Source organism: Colobus angolensis, unplaced genomic scaffold (genome assembly GCF_000951035.1).
Source record: "Colobus angolensis palliatus isolate OR3802 unplaced genomic scaffold, Cang.pa_1.0 Scaffold249, whole genome shotgun sequence".
Taxonomy (NCBI): Eukaryota; Metazoa; Chordata; class Mammalia; order Primates; family Cercopithecidae; genus Colobus; species Colobus angolensis.
In genome coordinates, this window is record NW_012115699.1 from 1,228,773 (window position 1) to 1,246,976 (window position 18,204).

At 41.5% G+C, this 18,204-nt stretch overlaps 1 protein-coding gene across 3 annotated transcripts in view; it reads left to right on the top strand.

Moving 5' to 3' along the window:
- POLE4 (polymerase (DNA-directed), epsilon 4, accessory subunit) overlaps positions 1 to 4,284 on the top strand; it is a 7,040-nt gene extending 2,756 nt beyond the window's left edge. For 2 of the 3 annotated variants that reach the window (XM_011946108.1, XM_011946107.1), the window contains one exon: positions 3,961 to 4,284. In XM_011946108.1, the coding sequence (XP_011801498.1) occupies positions 3,961 to 3,974 (14 nt within the window). In that variant the 3' untranslated portion in view covers positions 3,975 to 4,284. Of the gene's footprint in view, positions 1 to 379; positions 1,044 to 3,960 lie in introns of those variants that run through there. The other variant, XM_011946106.1, reaches the window with a different exon arrangement.
- The last annotated feature ends 13,920 nt before the right edge of the window (positions 4,285 to 18,204 follow it).

Consider the following 18,204-nt stretch of genomic DNA (forward strand, 5'->3'; position numbering starts at 1 on the left):
GCGCCTGGCCTACTTAATTCTTAAATCTGATCAGCTTACTCTTCACTACACATATATAGTCATGTGCTACATAATAACATTTTGGTTAGCCATGAACTGCTCACATGAGGGTGGTCCCATCAGATTATAATGGAGCTGAAAAATTCCTGTTGCCCAGTGAGGTAGTGGTCATAACATCCTAATGAAATATATTACCTTTTCTATGTTTAGTTATGTTTAAATACGCTTATCACCATGTTACATTTGCCTACAGTATTCAGTACAGTAACATGCTGTTCAAGTCTGTAGCCTGAGAGCAATAGGTATACCCTGTAGACTAAGTGTATAGTAGGCTATACCATCTAGCTTTGTGTAAGTACGCTCTATGGTGTTCACACAGTGGTGAAATCGCCTGAAGATGTGATGCACTTCTCAGGATGTATCCTTGTTGTTGAGCGACACATGACTGTATTTTGATTGAATAGCTTAGCAAAAGCCATGTATCCTCATTTCATTCTCCCAGGGTGTTCTCATTGCCTCCTCTAAGCTTTATTACCTTTAGAAATCTCTTGATTTATTCCACTCTTTTTTACTCCTTTGTTCTGCATCTCCATGTCAACCTTGGCCCCTGGTCCTTTTGATAGATATTTTTTAAATGTCTTATTAGATACATTACCATGGCTAGCTTCATGCCTAGATTATTGAGCATTCTTTTAATTTGCAGATTTTCCTTCAGCCTCTCTTTCCACCTCCTCATTTTTCTTAAAATTAACTTTTTTTAGTCCTACCTAAGGCAGGCACTCCTTGTGACAGACTTTCTGTAAGTTCTCCAGTCAAAAATGTTTGGAGCCTACTTTACCTCTTCATTGTTAATTACCAGCTTTTCAAAGACAGGAGTGATATGATCAGATTTGTATTTTAAGTACACAACATTGCTGTCCTGGGGAAAATAAACTGGAGGGTACTTGGAGTAGAAGTGGGAAGGTCTTATGTAGTTTTCCACTCTAGCCTCTATCACAGCGTAGTGCTTAGCTTGGATTTTTAATAAATGGCCGTTTATTGAATGATTGCTGTGTTTATTTTCATCCTCTGCTTTCATCCTCATTTATCTCTGTAATTGAATCCCTCTGCTCTAACCTACATTGGTAGATCTGAATGTTAGCCACCAGAGCCCCTGTGGATTCAGTCTGCATTATATTATTTTTTACTTGGTAAAATAAACGTTCTTATGTCCTTAGATGTGTATGATCTAAGTAAATACATTTTTTTTCCTTTTTATGAGCAATACATATCCATGGTTGAAAATCAAATAGTTACCTAATGGCTTAGAATGAAGTGTAGCTGCTGTCCACCCACTGTTTTGTTAGTGTTTTGAGCTTTTCTGGTGGTTACGTTTATTTCTAATTAACGTGCTTACCCATTGATGTGTCAGCTGTAGACAGTGTGTATTGACTTCCTGCTGTGATAAATGAAGAGTTGGCTAACCTGTAGAACCCCATAAATCCCCTCGTCTTTCTTATTTTTGGTAGTTGTATCACTAGTTTTAGTTTCTTTACCTCTGCAGTTTATATAACATACTGGAATGTCTTCGGTTGTTGTTGTGTCCAACTTTTAATGTATTTCTTGACTCCCCAGTTTGTAAAGTATGACTATTAGTGCATATATCCCTTTTCCCTTTTTAGTTCACATCTAGCTATGAATTTGTGTTATCTAGTAATTTGACATTGTCAAAGCTAATAACATTTAAATCTTATCACAGTTAAATCTTCCATGCTTTATCCCTCATTGATTGTAGAAGTTGAAAACTAGGACTGTGAACAGTCTTTCTCTACCCTCTCTCTGTCCCTTAATTACTCATTCAGTTCCCCTCCCTGCAAACAACTGTTACTAGTTTTCTTGTGTAATGTGGATATTTTATGCAAATATGTTTATATGTGCATATGTATATTCTTTTTCTAAGTCTTACGAAATACAACATATGTAAAGTGTGTGCTGTAAATGTAAAGTCAATAAATGATAAAATGAATACCCTCGTAACCACCATCTTGGCCAAGAGATAGGGTATCGTCAGCCCCCAAAAGTCCCACATATATTCATTCTTCATCATATCTCTTCTCATCCCTTTTCCCGACATTACTGTATCCTAACTTTTTTGGTAATTGCTTCCTTTTCTTTATAGTTTACTATATTAGCATGCATCCCTGAACACTAAAGTTTAGTTTTGTTTTTTCGAACTCTCTGCAAATGGAACCAAACCATATGCATTCGTTGGTCAACATCTGTCGCACGACTGTTTTCTTTAAGTTAACACATTTATGAGATTCATCTGTGTGACTGCACATAACTCATTTGTTCATGTTCCTTGCTATATGACAGTACCACAATTGAGCTATTGTAATGTTGATATTTGGGAAACCTTATTTTTCCTATTATAAACAATTTGCTGTAAACAGTCTTGTACGTGTTTCTCTAGGGTGGATGTGTATGTGTGTATAAAATATATAATACTGCTGGAACCCAGGATATATAGGGTATTCATATCTCCATCTTTGGCAGGTACTGCTGAACTTCATGTATTCCAATTCACATTCCTACCAGCAGTGCATGATAATTCCCATTGCTTCTCATTCTTACCCACGCTTGGTATTACCAGAGTTTTTGATTTTTGACATGCTGTTATTGAATGTAAGTGATAGTTGCATTGTGGTGGTAGTTTGTATTGCCCTGATCGTAGGTGATATTGAACATCTTTTCATACGCATGCCTGTTTTTTTTTGAGGGGTGTCTCCTATTTTTCTGTTAGGCATTTTTGTCCTTTTTAAAATTGATTTTTAACAATGCTTCGTATATTTTATTTCATTTTTATTTATTATTTGTTTTTGAGATGGAGTCTTGCTTTGTCATCCAGGCTGGAAGGCAGTGGCGTGATCTCTGCTCACTGCAACCCCTGCTCCCAAGTTCAGGAGATTCTCAAGTAGCTGGGACTATAGGCGTGCACCACCACGCCTGGCTAATTTTGGCATTTTTGGGTAGAGATGGGGTTTCACCGTGTTGGCCAGGCTGGTCTTGAACTCCTGATCTCAAGTGATCTGCCCGCCTCCCCCTCCCAAAGTGCTGGGATTACAGGCATGAGCCACTGCGCCTAGCCTTTTTTTTTTTTTTTTTTTAAAACATGGTTCTTTAGAAGAGAGCCCTGTGGTCTTTTTTTTTCTTTTCTTCGAAGTTAGGTTTAAATGCCTGTCTTCTGGTTGTGCTGTCTGTGGGGAGGGTTGTGGGGAGACAGGGGCAACTGTTTCTCCTACAGACCCTCTGGTCACTAACCAAATTTTCATCTCACATCGCCATTCCTGATGACTTGAGCCTGGAGCTTCCTCCTGGTTCTTTTAGGCAGATGGGCCTCCTCTTCTGCTGCAACCCCTCTGTGTTCATTCTAGGCTCCTTTTCCCTCTGCTCTATTTATAAGCCTACTTTGATCAGGTTTCTGTTACTCAGTTTTTTTGTTGAAATCCATTAACTGCCAGTGGGCCCCTATTTGTTGTAGATTTATACTTTTTAAACTTTTTTACCTTTTGAATGGAATCTTGGATGGGAGGGCATACATACTTGTGGGCCCAGTCCCCCATCTGGAACTGAAACTTTCTAAAGGTTTCTCTTTAATTAGAGAGTTTACCTCATTTATTTTATATTATTCCATCCTTATATGGTCTTCATCAGTGTTCATTAACTTACACGACGACTTCTTAGCCCTTTTCCCACTTCTAACTCTTCAGACTAGTATGCTTAATTCCTAACTGCCCACCATCTGTAATGACATGTTTTTCCCTGGGGATATTTTGGATAGATCATCCTCAAAATTAGTATTTTGGTCTTAGAGAACTGCTGCCAATACCGGAGCCTCTTCTGCATTAACTTAGCCCAGCTTATTACACTAATCCAGCTCCTGAGGTCCCCAGGTATACTCATTGCTCTTTGTATGTTTAGGTACTTTGGATTGATTGCTGAGCGGGGCAGTTTTGTGAGCCTTCATCTGCAGCCTTCAGTTCACCCCTCTCCACAGGCCTCAGCTTTGAAGAACGGAGTCTTTGCACTTACACACACTCTTCCTGTTCTGCCTTCACCTATGCCGGGATAAGCAGAGATCTCATCAATTAGCTCTTCTCTGCAAGGTCTTCCACTGCTTCTCTCTGTCTTCCATATCAAGCCTGGATGCAGCTGCTGCTGCTTAGAGCAGGGATGAAGAAAGTGTTCTGCATAAGTGACTTCCTGAATGATAAGGACCAGAATAAAGGTTTTTGATCAACCTCAGTCTAGTGTGTTTTATAATCTCGCCTTTGTTCTTACCCTGTGACTGGAGAGCCACCATACCTGGTCACAGACCTTCCTGATCTTCCCTGCCAGCCATTCTAACCTGCAGTCCTTTCATTAATTTTGTTCTTTTATTTTTCCAGCACATCACCAGAAAGTGGTTCCAGAATTTATGGAACACCGCTTGACCTCAGGAGTTCAAATAAATAGGACGGTCCTAGATTGAAAGCCAGTTGAATTTTTTTTTTAAGTTTTGTTTATTGACATATAATCCACATACTCTATATTTCACCAATTTAAAGTATACAATTCAGTGGTATTTAGTATATTCACAAATACGTACACCAGTTACCACAGTCGATTTTAGAACATTTTCATATGAATGGAATCATGTAATAATGTGGTCTATCATGTCTGGCTTTTTTCACTTTGATAATGTTTTTAAGGATTATCTATGCTATATAGCATGTACTAGTACCTCATTTAAAAAAATTGTAAATTGTACATAAAGTAAAATTTACTTTTGTAATAATTTTTAAGCATGTAGTTCCGTGGCATTAAGTACATTCACATTGTTGTGCAACTAACACCATCATCCATCTCCAGAACTTTAAAAATCTTCCCAAGCTGAAACTTCATACTCATTACATAATCACTCCTCATTCCCTACATCTTGCAGTCCCTGGCTAAGCTTTGGTTTGGAGGAAAGTTTTGGGTGACATAACGAAGGAGGCAGAGTACCTAGAAAGTAGCAGGAAGCCTTGGACAGTGGTTGTTAATTGGGTCATGGATCATTTTTAAAATAGTGCATGGGATTTGCTCCCTAGAATGATGCACTGATGTTCTGTACTGTAACGTTTAAAAAATAAGCTTTATTTTGGAGTAATACTAGATTTGCAGAAGAGTTGCAAAGGTAGTAGAGGGAAGTCTCATATGCCGCTTACCTCGTTTCCCCATTTTTTTTTTTTTTTCTTTTGAGACGGAGTCTCGCTCTGTCGCCCAGGCTGGAGTGCAGTGGCCGGATCTCAGCTCACTGCAAGCTCCACCTCCCGGGTTTACGCCATTCTCCTGCCTCAGCCTCCCGAGTAGCTGGGACTACAGGCGCCCGCCACCGAGCCCGGCTAGTTTTTGTATTTTTTTTAGTAGAGACGGGGTTTCACCATGTTAGCCAGGATGGTCTTGATCTCCTGACCTCGTGATCTGCCCGTCTCGGCCTCCCAAAGTGCTGGGATTACAGGCTTGAGCCACCGCGCCTGGCCAAAGTTTTTTTTTTTTTTTTTTCAATCAGTGTTGACCAGGTTGGTCTCGAACATGTAGCCTCGCCTCCCCGAGTGCCAGGGCAACCGGCCTGAGCCACTGTGGCTCCCCCGCATTGTTAACATTACCAAGTACATTGGTCACAACTGAGAAACGGACATTTATAGGTTACTGTTTACAGTCTATTTGGATTTCACCATTTTTTCATTAATACCCCTTTTCTCAGATCCAGTCCATGTTACTATATCATATTTACTTGTCATGTTGCCCCAGTCTCCACTGGTCTATGGCAGTTTCTTAGTCTTTCCTCATTTTTCATGACCTTGACAACTGGAGTAGTGCTAGCTGGGTATTCTCTAGGATCTCTCTAATCGGGGATTGTCTTGTATTTCTTGTAATTAGTTCTATAACATTGTGTATGATTTTGAGCATGAAACAGACCCCAGAGGCCCTTCTCTAGGCCTCCTATTATCATTGCCAATGGGAATTTAAAAGGCTATTATGGTCCATTTTTTTGTTGTTGTTGTTGAGACGGAGTCTCGCTCTGTCGCCCAGGCTGGAGTGCAGTGGCCAGATCTCAGCTCACTGCAAGCTCCACCTCCCGGGTTTACGCCATTCTCCTGCCTCAGCCTCCCGAGTAGCTGGGACTACAGGCGCCCGCCACCGAGCCCGGCTAGTTTTTGTATTTTTTTTAGTAGAGACGGGGTTTCACCATGTTAGCCAGGATGGTCTTGATCTCCTGACCTCGTGATCTGCCCGTCTCGGCCTCCCAAAGTGCTGGGATTACAGGCTTGAGCCACCGCGCCTGGCCAAAGTTTTTTTTTTTTTTTTTTCAATCAGTGTTGACCAGGTTGGTCTCGAACATGTAGCCTCGCCTCCCCGAGTGCCAGGGCAACCGGCCTGAGCCACTGTGGCTCCCCCGCATTGTTAACATTACCAAGTACATTGGTCACAACTGAGAAACGGACATTTATAGGTTACTGTTTACAGTCTATTTGGATTTCACCATTTTTTCATTAATACCCCTTTTCTCAGATCCAGTCCATGTTACTATATCATATTTACTTGTCATGTTGCCCCAGTCTCCACTGGTCTATGGCAGTTTCTTAGTCTTTCCTCATTTTTCATGACCTTGACAACTGGAGTAGTGCTAGCTGGGTATTCTCTAGGATCTCTCTAATCGGGGATTGTCTTGTATTTCTTGTAATTAGTTCTATAACATTGTGTATGATTTTGAGCATGAAACAGACCCCAGAGGCCCTTCTCTAGGCCTCCTATTATCATTGCCAATGGGAATTTAAAAGGCTATTATGGTCCATTTTTTTGTTGTTGTTGTTGAGACGGAGTCTCGCTCTGTCGCCCAGGCTGGAGTGCAGTGGCCAGATCTCAGCTCACTGCAAGCTCCGCCTCCCGGGTTTACACCATTCTCCTGCCTCAGCCTCCCAAGTAGCTGGGACTACAGGCGCCCGCCACCTCGCCCGGCTAGTTTTTTGTATTTTTAGTAGAGACGGGGTTTCACCGTGTTAGCCAGGATGGTCTCGATCTCCTGACCTCGTGATCCGCCCGTCTCGGCCTCCCAAAGTGCTGGGATTATAGGCTTGAGCCACCGCGCCCGGCCGGTCCATTTTCAAGATAAACTCAGATTACAGTTTGCAGCTCATTAGTGGGATGTGAAATCAAAGTGTGTTGCCACTAGCATTTTGAAATAACAGTGTTGAATTTAGTAAAGGTAAGTGTTCTAATTGTTTCATTTACATGTGTGTATATTAGGTCATTGTGTAAAATGTATGTGGTAGGCAGACAGAAGGAAGGCCCCCATCACCTTCACCCGCTGGTTTTATGCCCATGAATATGTTACATTACATATCTGAAGCAATTTTGCAGATGTAAGTCATGTTACTAATCTGTTGACCTTCAAGTAGATGATCCTAGATTGTTTGTGCAGGCCCAGAGTAATTGCATGAGCTCTTAAAAACAGCTTTCTCCCAGCTGAGGGCGGAAGGGGCTGTCAGAAAGATTTAAAGCATGAAAAGGACAAGGACTGTTGCTGGCTTTGAAGATGGAGGGAGCATAAGGCAGGAAATGTGGGCAGGCTTTAGACGCTGAGAGTGATGATCAACAGCTAGGAAACAGCCTCAGTCCCACAACCGCATGGAACGGAATTCTGCCAATAGTCTGTGGTGCAGTTGAATGTGGATTTTCCCCTCAAGCCTCCTCATAACAGCCGGGCCAGCTGACACATTCTGACATATTTGCTTTGGCCTTGTGAAACCCCGAGCACAGAATCTAGTTATGCCATACTGGACCTCTGGCCTGCAGAACTCTGAGGTAAATAAGTGTCTAAGCTGCTGAATTTGTGGTAAGTTATTATGGCAGCAATAGAAAACTAATATACTTCTTATTGAAAATCAAGGTAAAAAAAAAATCAGAAATTCTGCTGTAGTGGAAAGGATCCTGGACAGGGGCTGGGAGATTACTGGTTCTCATCCTGCTACTCATTACCTCCCATGATATGTTAATCACCCTTCCTGAGCTTTCTCTTACCAATTAAGTAGGTTATTTTAAAAGTTTTTCCACAGGACATATTTTTCTTTTGTGAACTTAATTTTTTTTAGCAAAATTTACCTGTTTTAGTGTACAGCTCTGAACTTTAATAAATACCTAAAATCACCATCACAAGGTATAGAACGGTTACATCACCACAAAATTCCCTCATGCCACGCCTTTGTAGTCAACCCATCCCATCAACAATGTCCCTGGAAACCAGTAATCTATTGTCCCTGTGATTTTGCCACCTCCAGAATGTCATATAAATCAAATCACACAGTATGTAGCTTTTTGAGTCTGGCTTCAATTTGGCATAAAGTATTTAAGGTTCATCCATGTTGCATGTTATCAGTAGTGTGTTCCTTTTTATTGTTGAATAGTGTTTTGTTGTATGGGATGCAAGTACCACAATCTGTTTATCTGCCAGTTGAAGGGCATTTGAGTTACTTCCGGTTTTTAGTGATTATGAATAATGCTACTCTAACATTTGCATGTAGGTTTTTGTGTGAACATCACTTTTTGTTGTCTCTTGGGTATATAGGAGTGGGATTGCTGGATCTTATTGTGAGTGTATGTTTAATTATTAAAGAAAATGCCAACTGTTTTCCAAAGTGGCTGTACCATTTTGCACTTACACCAGCAGTGTTTAAGAATTTCAGTTGTTGGCCGGGCGCGGTGGCTCAAGCCTGTAATCCCAGCACTTTGGGAGGCCGAGACGGGTGGATCAAGAGGTCAGGAGATTGAGACCATCCTGGCTAACACGGTGAAACCCCGTCTCTACTAAAAATACAAAAAACTAGCTGGGCAAGGTGGCGGGTGCCTGTAGTCCCAGCTACTCGGGAGGCTGAGGCAGGAGAATGGCAGGAACCTGGGAGGTGGAGCTTGCAGTGAGCTGAGATCGCGCCACTGCACTCCAGCCCGGGCGACAGAGCGAGACTCCGTCTCAAAAAAAAAAAAAAAAAAAAAAAAGAATTTCAGTTGTTTTGCATCCATGTCAGCAGTTGGTATTAAAAATTTTAGCCATTATAATAGGTGTGTAGTGGTATTTCATTGTGGTTTTAATTTGTATTTACCAGATATGTATTATGTAAATATTTTCTCCCAGTTCCACAAGATATTAAATTTTGAGAAAAATCCTATAAATGGTTCTTAGCTGCACTTAGCTCTGTTGGTGAGATGACTCAAATGAGGCACCTGTGCCTTCCAGGGGACTCCTTACTTTTCTACGTTTTGGTATAAGTCCCTGTGGAGAAGCAGGGCTTCCTTTGTGGTCACCAACTCCTGTACCCTCCTCCTCCCTTAGTATCTGTCAGTCATGGGCTAGGATCAGAAAGAGACCAGTCCCAGTATATCTGGCTGGGAGCACTAAAGTGGAATTTCCTGATGGTATAGATCATGCTTGGAGATGGGGAAAAGCAAACTGTTGAAATCTGATATTAACAGTATGAAGGACTAATATTCAAAAAGAATCAGAGAAAATTATGCTAAAAAGTAGAAAATTGTACTGTTTGTTTATTTATTTTGAGATGGAGTCTTGCTCTGTCACCCAGGCTGGAGTGCAGTGCACGATCTCAGCTCACTGCAACCTCCACCTCCTGGGTTCAAGCGATTCTCCTACCTCAGTCTCCCGAATACCCGGGATTACAGGTGGGTGCCACCACGCTCAGCTAATTTTTTATATTTTTGGTAGAGACAGGGTTTCACCATGTTGGCCAGGCTGGTCTCAAACTCCTAACCTCAAGTTATCCACCCGCCTTGGCATCCCAAAGTGTTGGGATTACAGACATGAGCCATTGTGCTCGACCTAGGAAATTTAAAATATGTTCCTGATTTCTTTGTTGTATCTAAATCAGGGATCTGACATTCCTCATTCAAGGCTTCATATCTCTGGACATCTTAACACTTAAAGCATTTTTCTTTTTTTCACCTAACTAGTTAGCTCAGAATGTTCTCTGTACCATCTTGTAGTTTTTATACTGTTTAAAGTATAACTAGATTCCTGTAGGAATCTAGTTTCCCTCATCAAATCTACAATATCTAGCTAACTTGGAACCTTCAAGAACAATGGATGGTATGCTGTATGCATATCTGCATCAGGATGGTGAAGTAGATATGTCTTACAGTCTCTCTAATGCCTAATTTAATAAATGAGCAATCCCCCTTCCCCCCACACCAAGTTCATACAAATTAGCAAAATATTCAACTCCAGCAATCAAACAAGGAATGGGACACATTGCAGTGCCACAAACTTCAACAAGCGAATAAGGAATGACATGGAAGATTCTAGAATTGAGAGGAAGTGCATGACACAGAAAGGTTTCTAAACCCATCTGCCAGAAGTCATAATTGTGAGTCACCCAAATCTTGAGAGTTTTTATACTCTCAGTCAGGAGGAAATTAAACCAAAAGGTTGGTAGCTTTTCCCTTTTCTGACTGTGGAGAAGTGGAAAGGGCTCCTGGGGAGAAATGGGTGAAGCAGATGGAGAGGAACTCTTCAGTGGATATGAGGATTATAGGCTAAGCTAGAGGATGCATCTAGAGCTAAGGGGATGGGATGTAGCTCCAAGTAGGTGGAGTAAATCCTAGTACTGTGTGTTAAACCTCCAAGTTGGCACACCTTCTAAGCTGAATCCTCCCTCTCCATTCACCATACCTTCAGGCCAGGTATATAGAAATACGTAGAAGCGCCCTCAAACTGTAGCTCAGTTGAGAGCACAAGTTGACCTCAGGTATAGTGGAAAGTAAAGTGGCCAAGAAAATGGATGTTGGAGCCAGAATCCCTAGTTTCTTATCTGCTACTTAGGAGGCATTAGAGAAAGGAGACTCTGTGAGACATATCCACTTCACCATTAAGAGATTAAGTTAGGCCTGTAATCCCAGCACTTTGGGAGGCTGAGGCAGGCGGATCACGAGGTCTGGATATTGAGACCAGCCTGGCCAATATGGTGAAACCCTGTCTCTACTAAAAATATGAAAAGTCACCCGGGCATGGTGGTGGGCACCTGTAGTCCCCCCTACTCGGGAGGCTGAGGCAGGAGAATGGCGTGAACCCGGGAGGCAGAGCTTGCAGTGAGCCAAATTCGCACTATTGCACTCCAGCCTGGGCGATGGAGCGAGACTCTGTGTCAAAAAAAAGAAAAAAAAAGAAAGAAAAAAAAGATTAAATTACTTGAACAAGTTACTTAATTTCTTTGTGCTGAAACTTTCTCATCTGTAAAATGGGAATAGTGATAAAACCTCAGGATTCTTGTGAGGATTAAATGAGTTAATTTATGGAAAGCTCTTAGAACAGCAACTGGCACATAGTAAGGCCATATATAGTTGTGTCAGGTAATATTGTTACTATTATATCACAGCAAAATGGAAAGACTGCCCAAACATGAGCAGAGTGAAAAGAAATAGCAGAACTATATAATAAGCAACAGCAAAACCAAAAAGTGTCCAAAAGGCAAGGAGCCCAGTCTAGAAAAACGCATAGTCCAAGGTACAGAAGAAAATTCCTCCTGAGTGTTTGAATTACAGAATAGTAACATCATAAACTCAATGAAACCAGCCCAAAAGCTAACTAATACATAAAGAAATGAAGGGTAGGTTGCAGACATCACTTTTCATTGCCAAAGTCCATTTATACTCTCTAAAATGGAAACATGATTTTAAAAAATAGCTTGAATTTCTTTTTCTTTTTCTTTTTTTTTTTTTTTTGATGGAGTCTCACTCTGTCCCCAGGCTGTAGTGCAGTAGTGCGATCTCGGCTCACTGCCACCTCTGCCTCCCAGGTTTAAGCGATTCTCTTGTCTCAGCCTCCCGAGTAGCTGGGATTATAGGCACACACCACTACGCCTGGCTGATTTTTGTATTTTTATTAGAGACGGCATTTCACCATGTGGGCCAGAATGGTCTCGATATCTTGAACTTGTGATCCGCCTGCTTCGGCCTCCTAAAGTGCTGGGATTACACGCATGAGCCACCATACCCGGCCTTAAAAATAACTTGAATTTCTTAAATTTTTTATAGTCTCTTAACCTTCAAGGAGTGTGTTTAGAAATAATTTTTCTTATGCCAAAGAAACATTCAAAGTCCAGCATAAAGTTCATTTTCACTTAGAGTTTTTTCCTTCTGTTAAATTTTCGTAAAGGCAACTTTAGTATTTTGTAATTAAAATAGCAGATATTGTATTCTTTTATGTAAGTATTTCTGTTTACCTGTCTGCTCATTCTACCGATCTTTCTCTCATGGAATAATGTATAAAGTGATTTTTACTTAATGATGGTTATTTCTAGGTGATGCAATTTTTTTAAATCCTTCGTCTGTATTTTTTTCTGCATTACTTAGTATATGATGCACATTGTTGTGTTGTGAGGAGGGACCAGAAGAACTAGGAGGAGACTGGAAAAACTTTGTGACACTGGGCTGGGACTAAACAGTGAATCTCTGAGCTGGCCCTGAGATTGCTTGTCCCAGTGTTGCCTATTGGTTTCTCAAGAGCGATAAAATCTCCCAATTTTCTGGAAGCCAGGTTACACTTTTTTTTCTCTGTGTTCTCTGGGACCTGGGAGGTGATAGCTCCTCTTGGACAATGATCCCTGTTCCAATACAGGAGTTAGAGCCCCAAAGGCAACAAGGATCTCACTTGTAGAGGGCCACAATGTGCCAGGCATTCTCATGATGCATTATTATTTCCATGTCACAGAAGAGGAAGTAGGCTCAGAGATATTAAAAGAGTGAGCTTGAATGCTCACAAGTGTTAAGTGGTACAGCCTAGCCTGAACTGTAATTCTATGATTCCATGCCCCTCACTCTCTAGGAATGACCTGCATTCAGCCACAAATCTCTTCTAGGTTGTCTGCACAGACTGCATTGTGCCCAGATAGGTTGGGGAAAGTTGCCTTTTTGAGCCCCTAGGCTCGTGTCTGGTATATTGAAGAAGGCAGCATGCTGAGGCAGAAAGGGCATGGAATTGGAGTCAATAGACCTAAGTTAACGCTCACTCTGCTCTTTCCTTGCTGTTTAGCACTGGTGGGACACTCTGCTTTCCTGGGCCACTGTTTCTCTAAAATGAGGATGTAGACATGATAATGATAGAGGGTGTGCTTGGAGCATCCATTGTTTTGGGCCCTGTGTTAAGCACTTGAGGTGCAAGATCTCATTTAAGTTTCCTGACAGCTCTGTGCAGAAGGTAGTATTATCTCCATTTTACAAATGAGAAAACTGAGGCTTAGACCTAAGGTTGCATAGCAATTAAGGTTCGAGCTGGGATTTGAATCCAGCCGATGTGATTCCAGGGCTTATATTTTCTTTCTTTCTTTTTTTTTTTTGAGACGGAGTCTCGCTGTGTCGCCCAGGCTGGAGTGCAGTGGCGCAAACTCGGCTCACTGCAAGCTCCGCCTCCCGGGTTCACGCCATTCTCCCGCCTCAGCCTCCCAGTAGCTGGAACTACAGGCGCCCGCCACCACGCCCGGCTAGTTTTTTGTATTTTTAGTAGAGGCGGGGTTTCACCATGTTAGCCAGGATGGTCTCGATCTCCTGACCTCGTGATCCGCCCGCCTCGGCCTCCCAAAGTGCTGGGATTACAGGCTTGAGCCACCGCGCCCGGCCAGGGCTTATATTTTCAGCAAGCTACACTGTGATGGTCTCTAAGATCCCTGAAAGCTCTCAAAATGACGTTTCCAGACACGAGTAGGGCTGACTGTGTGGGTGGTGCTGTGAAGGCTTACCACAAGGCAATATTGGACCACCTCTTCAATCCTTCATTGGTGGCAGTGGAGGAAGCAGCTAGCAGCCTGCTGGCCATACCCACTCCTTGATTTCTCTCCCCAGCTAGCAAATCACTTGAGGCCTTCAATTTCATTCCCTCCGAAGTCAGACTTCCTAAAAAACAAAATCTACCCATTATCCCAGATCTCCATTTCTCCATGGAGAATTACAAACAATAGAACTGGATAGTGACCAATGATTAATCATGCTAATGACATATTCTCTTTAGAGAGTGTGTGCATGTAAGTGTAAATACCTTTGTGTGTCTTGTCCATCCTCACCTAACCTTGTCCAAAGATGTGATGTACATGTTTTCATGTGTTAAAGACAACATTTGAAATGTTGCTGCAATAAAACTAAACATCACCTATCCTGTAAACCAGCATTTGCCTTAGGCACTTACTTAAGGGACATGAAAACATATATCCACTAAAAGAATTATACATGGACTGGGCACAGTGGCACAAACCTATAATCCCGGCACTTTGGGAGGCCAAGGCGGGCGGATCACTTGAGGCCAGGAGTTCGAGACCAGCCTGGGCAACATGGTGAAACCCCATTTATACTAAAAATACAAAAATTAGCCAGGCATGGTGGCACTCACCTGTAATTAAAGCTGCTTGGGAGAGAGCCTGTGAGGCTAGAGGCAAGATGGAGTCAACCATGCCATATTTATCTCACTGTTATAATCTTTGCAAAGGCAATTTCAAAATCAGGGTTAGGCTGTGATGATTTTATAAATTTCCCCTAAGTTTTCTGAGAAATGACAATTACACTTTTCAATGGATTCTGGCCCAGAAGCCTCCCAGACTTTCTTCAAGCCACGTACAGAGTTTAATACATAGAGTTCTCATGTATCGTTCTCTACAAGTTATATGAACTTCAGAAATGTATTGTCCCTGCTTGAGAAATTTCCTACAGTGGAAAGGAAATGCGTGAGCATCTGCTCAGAATACCATAATCAAGAACCTTCTGCTCCTAATAATATGCTCTAGTATGTAAGCTGTGGTGGGCTCTCCCCACGAATTTGGAACAAGAGGTAGGAAGATTATCCCTCGAGAGTAGAACCTTAAAGTAAAGTGATTCAGCCTCCCACTCATCTTGACCTGATCAAATATATCTAAAAGAAGGCATCAGTAGTAGGGGACACTGGTCAGTGATGAAAGTGAGGAAGGAGTCCCAGAGACAAATGTTGGTAGGGCTTGTTCTGTACTACATGGGGTCACTAGAGCCTTAGCCAGTGCCTCTGTGTATAGTGCTGTGGTCTCATTGACAAGACAGATATGTCAGCCTGTCCCATTCAGGTACCTTTAAACATCGCAATCATATATCCAACTTCCTTTGTTCTGAACCTACCTTTCCCAAGCAACAGTTTGATGCTGACTTGGCTTCCCACGTAGCTCTCTCTATAGGGAGAGAAGGTGATTGTTACGGGAAGTTGGACTATTTGCATTCACTGTGACATTGATTTCTCTTTGTGAATGAATGGGGCCATTTCTGGCTATGATTTTTCGATCCTTGTTGCTTCACTGTAGGGAGATAAGAGGATGTGGTGGCCATATGTACTTGGAATATTTCAGTCCTTGTGAGTGATTCTACTTGTAGATTACTGACTCGCCAAGCCATGGACAAGCAAGGGATATGGGCAAGTAATATGTTCTTAGAAAATTCTATACTACCAGAAAACATATACATTAAAAGAAAATTTCCCACAGGAAGTGATATAGGAAGGAATTGAGGCATTTTGGTCACTCATACTTGGGAGACTGCAGACTGCATTATGCCCATATTCATAAAATTCTATAAATGTTTTGATGTTTCAGATGAGTTGGTGGAGGAAGAAAGAGAAAGGAAAAGCTGTAGAATCAGGAGGAGATGATCTGGCCACATTGAAGGTGTGGGGCATCGTGGACCAGGTCCAAAATAATTGAAACACAAATATCCAGTTTCAACACAAGACAGACAGCACTGCCATTCACTGGCTGTTGTGCTGAATTACCTGGCAATGACAGGCATGGTTTTCTGTATTAGTGTAAAGATTAATTTGTTGTAACAAATATGTCTGGAACATACTAGCTTAAATAAAGTAGAAGTTTATTTCTCTTCCGTGTAACACTTCAACTGATCTAGACTAGCAGGGCAACTCTGTTCCATGACGTATTACTGGGACCCAGGTTCTTTTCATCTTATTGCTTTGTCTTTCCTTACTATAGCACTGTCCAATAGAATTTTCTGTGATAATGGAAATGTTCTACCTCCATGGTGTATAATATGGCAGTCAGCAGCTACATCTGGCTATTGAGCAGTTGAAATGTGGCTAGTGTGATTGAACCAATGTGATTAGTTCAAAATAAAAATTGAACTAAAATTTTAATATTACTTGATTTTAATTAATTTAAATGTAAATAGCTGCAGGTGGCTAGTGGTTACTGTATTTAAAAGGGCAACTCTAGATCAAAGGTGGGAGGTCTCCAAGTCTAGTTCTAGTTCACAGGAAGAGGAAGGAGAGTGTTAGTAGGATAAGGTGCGTGTTTTTAAGTTGGCAATGACCCAGAAGTTGCACGCATTATTTTAATTCAAATCTCATTGACCACACTTAGTTAACTGGCCAAACCCTACTTCCAAAACAGCAAAGGAATACAATCTCTGGCCAGGAGGCCATGTGCCCAGGTACAACTCTGTTATTATGGTCAAGTGACAGATTTTAGTGGACATCCAGAAGCCTCAGCCACAGTATCTCATCTTTGCAACTCTTAACTGTGTGACTGTGTAGAATGCTCACATGAGCATTTCTAAGCCTGCTTTATAATAACCATTACAATTTCATGAGGTTATTGTGAGGGTCACCATGAGATAATACTATTAAAACTCTCAGCATAGTGCTTGGCACACCGTGTTCAGTCAACATTAGACATTGCTATCGTAGCTTTTCTTACCTATAATCTTGGCCTTCAGTAATGCATACTGAGCCTTCCAGACTTTCCTGTTCTGAGTGTGGGTTGCCTATGGTAACAAAAGCTCTAAATAAGTAATGAGGGCTATTTCAAAGACACATAAGGGAAACACCAGACATGTACATCAGACACTGAGCTAGGCTAGTAAGAATTTGTTTCTGAGAAAAAAGTTCATTTGATGTGCTGACAATCGTAGATTTCTTGGCCTGAGAAATATTCACTGAGATTATTAATGTTACCATGAAAGGGCTCTTCGGAGACAGCTGGAGAGCTGGACAGCCAAAGACAGACAACTTGTCCCCTGCACTCCCCACTCCCTAATAGAGTGCAGGATAGCAAAAGGAGAAAGACATGCTTTTAAAAAGATGTCTGTGCTGGTCAGCTGGTGGTGTTTCTTGATGAGCCGATAATGAGCACATCTCTACCTTATTAGAAAAGATAAATAGAGACTGACCAGGAAGCTGCAGGGCAGTGACAGCTGTAGAAATTATCTGCTCTCATCTCAGGGGTGTCACACCAGTGTCAAAAAACAGAGCTCAACATTTAGCTTTTAAATTTACATGAGTAAAGATAATGAATTCACTAGAGACTTTCAATGCATTTTAAATAAGTGTGTCATTTCAGAATAAGCATCTGTGAAACTGTATTTCAAAACGTTGTGTGACAGTATTTCTTATTTGTCTTACCAGCTAAAAAGAAACTTTGTGCCTTCTGCGTTTAGAAATAATAAAATACTAATCTGGTGAATGCTGGATGAAAATTTTAGGGATGATTTCTAGATTCTTCCTCTTTTCATTGTTACTACATGGCACATGTTAAAAACAAAGGCTAAATTGGGTTTTTGTTTTCTCTTAATGTCCCTCATAATCATGAGTGACATGAATTACAATGATTTCATGACATAGTTTGTAAAAGTGAGAAGGTCTGTAATTCAGAACAAGTATCCTAGTAGAGAAAAATGTCAGACATAACTGAACTGGAGAGAGAAGATTTCCAAGACAGCTTGTGATCTACCACTGAACAGACCTGTGGAGGATTTGACAAGGGAATTCCACTGCACTTGACTTCTCTAAAGGGCGAGATTTCTCCCAGGGTCTGATTCTCACAATTCTATCTAGCTAGTGGTTTAGGAATGATGGTATACTCTGTCCTGAAGGAAAGTATCTATTTAAGTTAGCCCTGAGAGCCAGGATTCAAAAGCTGGGGACAGTGGGATGGAGGATCCCCCTTCAGTTGAAGCTAGGAAAACACTACCCAGTATTTTAAAAGACAATTTTGCAGTTGTGAGACACTGAGAACAAGCATGCTTGCTTCATGGCTGATGAAATCTGGTAGAGAAAAGACAGTTAAGGGATCATTCTAAAGGGAATGCAGTCCTCCTGTGACTGCCCTCGGGCCCTCAGATAAG